The sequence below is a fragment of the Otolemur garnettii genome, unplaced genomic scaffold (assembly GCF_000181295.1).
Source record: "Otolemur garnettii isolate 467f Iridium unplaced genomic scaffold, OtoGar3 scaffold00029, whole genome shotgun sequence".
Lineage (NCBI taxonomy): Eukaryota > Metazoa > Chordata > Mammalia > Primates > Galagidae > Otolemur > Otolemur garnettii.
This window is the reverse complement of record NW_003852424.1, coordinates 12342387-12348386: the sequence shown is the minus strand read 5'-3', so window position 1 is coordinate 12348386 and position 6000 is coordinate 12342387. Positions and strand designations below refer to the sequence as shown.

Sequence of the window (6000 nt, the reverse complement as noted above, 5' to 3'; positions counted from 1 at the left end):
GGCATTTGGGGGACAAATTAGATGCAGTTTTGGTGATGGGGGGGTGAGTGGGTGCATACAAAATGTGGGATTTATTTTTGCCTTCTTTAATGGGATTCCTTATATGACAAAAAGTGACAAGAAGAGGACACCATCTGAGTGGGATGCACAGTTGGCCTGGCAGGCTCCTGGGCTCAGCGTCCTGGGTGCGTCCTAGAAACTCCTCTCAGTGGGCTGTGCCGGACCGGCTCCTCCGTGGGGCCCGTGAGTTTCGCTTCTGTAGTCTGCGCTTGTAGGTGGTGGCTGGGGTGAAAGGAGATGGAAAATTATCAGTGGACCCAGAAAGAAGTGAGGCTAAGCCTAAGCTCTCCTCAGTTTCCCCTCTGTCCCTGCAGAAACCAGGTCATCAAGGCAACCTGGGGCTTCAGTAGCTTCCTTGGCTCTGCTTTTGCTTTGGCTCTCCTTGGGCTACAGGTATTCAGGCAGGTGTTGAAAAGGAAAGCAGGCCACCAGTTTTCTTTTCTTTTTTTTTTTTTTGAGACAGGAGCCTCAAGCTGTCCCCCTGGGTAGAGTGCTATGGCATCACAGCTCACAGCAACCTCCAACTCCTGGGCTTAAGCGAGTCTCCTGCGAGCACCTGCCACAACGCCTGGCTATTTTTTCGTTGCAGCCGTCATTGTTGTTTGGCAGGCCTGGGCTGGATTTGAACCTGCCACCTTGGGTGTACGTGGCTGGAGCCTTAGCCACTTGAGCCATAGGTGCCGAGCCGGGCCACCAGTTTTCTCCTTCATCCTCTCAGTGAAAGTGAGCCCTCTCCTGGGAGGGTACCCAGTCCTCCTTAGGGGCAGGAGTCAGCGAATCGTAGCTGAGCAGCCCCTTGACCTCACTGCCTTTGCTTGACTTTATAGATGGTGCAGGGTCCCTGAGAGAGGACGAGCCACCACTGTGCTGCTCTGGACACAGAGAGGAGGCTGCAGAATCTGCCCTGGGGCCCCATGAGGGTGGGCAGGGGGATGATGCTCACGATCTGTGCAGGTGATCCGAGGCTCCTCCCAGTGCCCACTGGGCTGGCACCGAATGGTGGGCACGTGGCGCTGGACAAACCCCTCAGTGCACTGGTACCGCACCAGTGAATTGATCTCATACCGGTCCTTCTTCTGCCCGAAGGTCCTGGCGTGCTCCACCATGGGGGGCTCTCCACAGGCCACTGAGAGGGTAAACAACCTTTAGAAAGAGCTTCCATAGGGTCTTCTGTGATGACCCACACTGGCCATGACCCAAGGCATCACAGGAAGGGCACTGAGCCCTACCACCTGCCAATGAGCCCTGGACATTAAGAATTTGGACACTGCTGGTTCTAACATCTGGGTTCCTCAATGATTTGGAGCAGCGGGGGTGGGGGGAGAACAGAGGGGATGTCCTAAAGGAGATGAAGAGAAGGCAAAAGGGAGGAGAAAGCCCAGGAAAAAGGGCACAAGCCCAGGGCGGCACCTGTGGCTCAGTGAGTAGGGTGCCGGCCCCATATACTGAGGGTGGTGGGTTCAAACCTAGCCCTGGCGAAACTGCAACAAAAAAATAGCTGGGCATTGTGGTAAGTGCCTGTAGTCCCAGCTACTGGGGAGGCTGAGGTAAGAGAATCACCTAAGCCCAGGAGTTGGAGGTTGCTGTGAGCTGTGATGCCACAGCACTCTACCGAGGGCGATAAAATGAGAATCTGTCTCTAAAAAAAAAAAAAAAAGGGCACGAGCCCACAGACTCGCAGACCCTACTGCTTCTTTATGGAAGGATCCAGTTCAAGGGAAAGCAGGACCCACAGGAGGCCTGGGGGATGCAAGGCCATGAGAGCAGGGGCTGGTGTTCACAGACTTAAAGCCTGACAGCTCTGTCTCTATGGCTGACAGACTTAGGAACTCCAAAGACAGGAAGGCTCCCAACTGAGGAGCCCTTGAGGGAGAGTTTCCCTACTGACATCTAAGGGACAGTGTGTATCTGTGGAGTGGGGGATCCCATCCTCTAGCCTGTGACCTTCATATACTTGCTGTCTTTGCAAACAGTTCCGAGCAAAAAGCTTGCCCTTGCCACTCTGCCTGGGATGGTGGTGCTGGGAGGGGCCCCTGGTCAGCTCCAGTATGCCTGTTGGACGGGCGAGGAGACACCAGTAGCCAGGACACCAGGCCCTCACCCCTGTCACACAGAAAGAGCCTCCCCTAGATTGAAAGTCTTAATTGGACCCCCTCCCAGGCCCCAGCTTACCTGTGCCCTTTTTACACGTGAAGGGCAGGTGGTAATTGCAGGGGACATCATTCCACTCGCCCTTCTCGTGCCAGATCATCACCACACAGTCTTCTCCGGTAGCAAAGAAGTTGTCTGGTTGGTTGGGACGCCAGTTCTCGAATTGCTGCAGTGGGAGTGGGGAAGGGTGAGGTGGGGACAGGAACAGCACAGCTTGACCTGACCCCACCTTCTTCCCCATAGAGCCTCCCCCTCCTTTTATTCCAACTTTTGGCTCATCCAGGAGTGGCACAAAAAACGCAGGGAATGTGGTTGGGGTTGTCCTAGGCATAGCGGGACCAACAGGCCCTCCAGGGAAGGCTGATCTTTCTCAGGAGCACAGGTTTCCAAGGATTCACAGTCCTGCTTAGGAGCTAATCCCACTGTTCTTTTCCAGAAGGACCAACAAGGGCTGACCACAAAGACTGCCTTGCCTGGGTGGGGCTGGATGGTATAAACATGGCTCTCTGGTCCAGACTGCCCACCAGAGAAGTTTTCCCAAGCTTCTCCCTCCAGTCTTGCCTCAGGACAAAGAGAATCCTCTTCCCTGCCCCTCTTCCCACTTAAAGTCATCCTCTTCCAGGGAGCCTTCCCTGATGCCCATAGCAGCTCATGACCCACAGCACTGCCCAGCCTCTTCATTTAGCATCTATGTTGCCTTCGGTCTCCTGGAGTAGACACAAGTCCTCTGTGGATAAACTTCCACATATCCCTAGTGGCAGTTTGCTGTTATTCCCTCCTGGCTCCCTCCTTTGACTTATGCCGTCACTTGCACAACTTGTCTAGCTCCAGGCAGGTCTCCAGAGGCAGAGAGGAAGGAGACACAGCTGCCCGTGAAAACTGCATGGGGTTTGAATGCATCTCTCTCTGGCCCACCCCCTCTCCTCTGGGCCATCAGAGGTGCCTTCTGCAGAACTCACCAAGGAGTGTCCATCTGACCAGCGGAAGTCCCCTTCGATGGTCCTGTCATTCAGGCCGATCCACTGGTAATCTTGAGCATTGTCTAGAGAGAGGATGAGGGGGTTAGGCCTGGCAATGGGACCCTGAGGGTGTCTGAGGAACTTGGGAGGAAAGATGAAGGTAAGAGGGCTCCTAGGGGCATGCCACCAGCCTCTAAGGTCCTTATAAGGGTCTGAGCATGCATGTTTGGAGTTCACATTGGACCCCCCTCTCCAAGCTGGCACAGACAGGTGACAGCGACAGAATTAGCCTGGGGCAGACTCTGACTGCCAATAGGCTATCCTGGGTACAGCCAGGGCTGCTAGTCCCGAAGACGCGTCTTCTTTCAGGAAACTCAGACTGTGGAACACTATTCTCCACTCCCACTCCCATCCCCCTACCCTGGCAGCCTTGCTGGGCCCAAGTCTGCTGACACCTGATAGGTGAAGTCCTTTGCCCACATGTCCACTTTCTTCTTAGGTCCCAGAGGGCCCCCCCAAACTTACTGTTGACAAATTCTTGTTCCTCAGGGGTGACAATACTGCTCAGGTGTGACTGATGCTTTCGACACTGGCTCTCGGCATCCACCCAAGTCTCACGGTCGGGGAAGTGGCGGTAACAGTAGCCCTGGAACTTGGTCCAGCCCTCCTCACATACCTCCTGGTCTGCAACACAGGGCAGGGGCTTGAAGGGAGGGGCCTGAAGCTGGCAGAGAATGGCAGATACTGCCAATCTGTGGTACGGATTACGTGCTCCCCCCACCTTAAATGCTGTGCCCTCAGGGGATGGGGGAGGCTCAGGGGGAGACAGATTCAAGTTGAAAGCCACTAGGGCCTGGCCCCAGGAGCCTCTGAGCATGTTCCCACTGTGGGAAATGCCAGGGACCCTTCTTCCAAGCTTTCCTCCTGTTGATGCCTGCTCTGGAGGGCTGGAGAGGACAGCTGGCTATGCAAAATGAGGTGGGCAGGTGAGAGGTTTTGAGATTTAAAGCAAAACATGGTACTGAGGTCCTGAGGGCCCCTAGGAACAGAGGTGCCATACTGGGGCATGGAATGGAACTGATTGCTTCCTTCCCACGGAGCCTCAGGTGGGGGCAGAGGAGCAAAAACAAGTCTGCTTTGGGTCCCAAGAAGACTCAGGCTCGAAAGCCATCAAATGGAGCTGGCTCTAGCTAAGTACACTGAGCCTGCCTTTTGGAGGGTGAGACAGCCAACTGGGGGTCCATGAGCCAGGGGCCTGGCTACTTATTTTATATTATTTTCATAGCACATGGAAAGAGTGGAGAAGCTTCTCTCTCTTCACAAACCTAAATTTGTAATGAATTCTCAGTTCTACAGAATGGGCTGTTTGGAACTCTTGGAGTAGCCTAGAGGGACAGACTCAGGGACATGGTGGAGCTGGCTCATTCAAGCTTGAGAGAGCTGGTTGTGAGAGTCACTTCCCAACTGCCTTTGGAGATATCATGTTGGTAGCTTCAAACTGGCCCTAGCGGGAGTGCTTACATCTCAGGAACTGGCAGATACTATAGCATAAGACAGGAGAATTCCAAGGTACCCCTTTCCTTCTTCCCTGGCATCTTCCAGGTGGTGGGCCCTGGGGCTAGGTGGAGGCCCATGAATCCTCCAGGCTGTATGGTAGCCTCCCTGATGGGGTGCCACAACAGGCTGGCTGCCCAGAAAAGGAAGACCAGTACCCGAGGGTAAGGATTCTTAGACTGAAGGGGCAGATGCTTGGCAAGGTGGAAGAGGCAGCTGCAGACAGCAGAGAGAGAGAGGTGGAGGCCTGAGAAGAAAGAGGCACAGCAACAGGAGGGGTGGAGGAGACCTCGGGTCCCCTGCTACCTATGCCTGCCCCAGGGGGTGAGCAAAGGGTTGGCAAAGGGTGGAGAGTCCTCAGAGGCAGCTCAGCACCATGAAGAGGCCAGAGATTGCATCCCAGGGTTGACTTGTGGGGTCAGGTTTGGGGCCCCTTTAGTGCCTGAGGGCTGAGGTGGGCAGGCAGGGCTGGAGGGTGCTGCTGGGTGTGTTGGGGGGCATGCAGGATGGAGGCTCTGGGGAGACAGAGACAGAATTGCAAGGATGCTGGAGGAGGCTGCAGGGCAGAGCCCAGGCAGGGGGCTCCTGCAGGAGGGAAGGGCTCAGGACTGGGGTGGGAGAAGAGATGCAGCTTGCTCAGCTGGGGACCCAGAGCCAGGGCCCCACTGGGTGGCTCCAGCACCATCTCTCTGTCCCATCAGGGTACAGACCCCTGTGAGTGCCCTGCCTTCATTCCAGAAGAGCCCTTCCCAAGTCTGGGACCCAGAAGCTGTTGTCTGCATGGATGTTCCAGACCCTTCCTCCCTGTGGCAAATATCCTGTCATCCTGAAGAGAAAATCCTTATAGCTCTCTACTCCCACCCCACTAAGTCCCATGTTCCAATTTCCTAGTGTCCTGGGGTCAGAAGAGAGGGTGGAAGACTGTAGGGGATGAGGACTATCCAGGTCTTTTCTTGCAGAAGCCTTAATTTATCCTACCAGTCTATAACCTCGGCAATGTCCCCAAGAAATCAAAAACTACCTTCCTGGCCAGGTGCAGTGGCTCATGCCTGTAATCCTAGCACGTTGGGAGGCTGAAGCCGGTGGATTGCTTGGGCTCAGGAGCTTGAGCAAGAATGAGATCTCGTCTCTACTAAAAATAGAAAAAACTAGCCTGGCATTGTGGCGGGCACCTGTAATCCTAGCTACTCTGGAGACTGAGGAAGGAGAATTGCTCAAGCCTAGGAGTTTGAGGTTGCTGTGAGCTGTGATGCTAGAGCAACAGAGTGAGACTCTG

General features: G+C 54.8%; 1 protein-coding gene across 1 annotated transcript in view; it reads right to left on the bottom strand.

Annotated features, from left to right (window-relative positions):
• Nucleotides 1–205: 205 nt before the first annotated feature.
• The window catches only part of ACAN (aggrecan), a 68269-nt gene continuing 62474 nt past the window's right edge, over nt 206–6000 (bottom strand). Inside the window, exons 16-20 of the mRNA XM_023512563.1 lie at nt 3696–3854; nt 3171–3253; nt 2233–2377; nt 1004–1186; nt 206–282 (exon numbers count right to left, since the gene is read on the bottom strand). Of these exons, the coding sequence (XP_023368331.1) occupies nt 206–282; nt 1004–1186; nt 2233–2377; nt 3171–3253; nt 3696–3854 (647 nt within the window). The remainder of the gene's footprint in view (nt 283–1003; nt 1187–2232; nt 2378–3170; nt 3254–3695; nt 3855–6000) is intronic.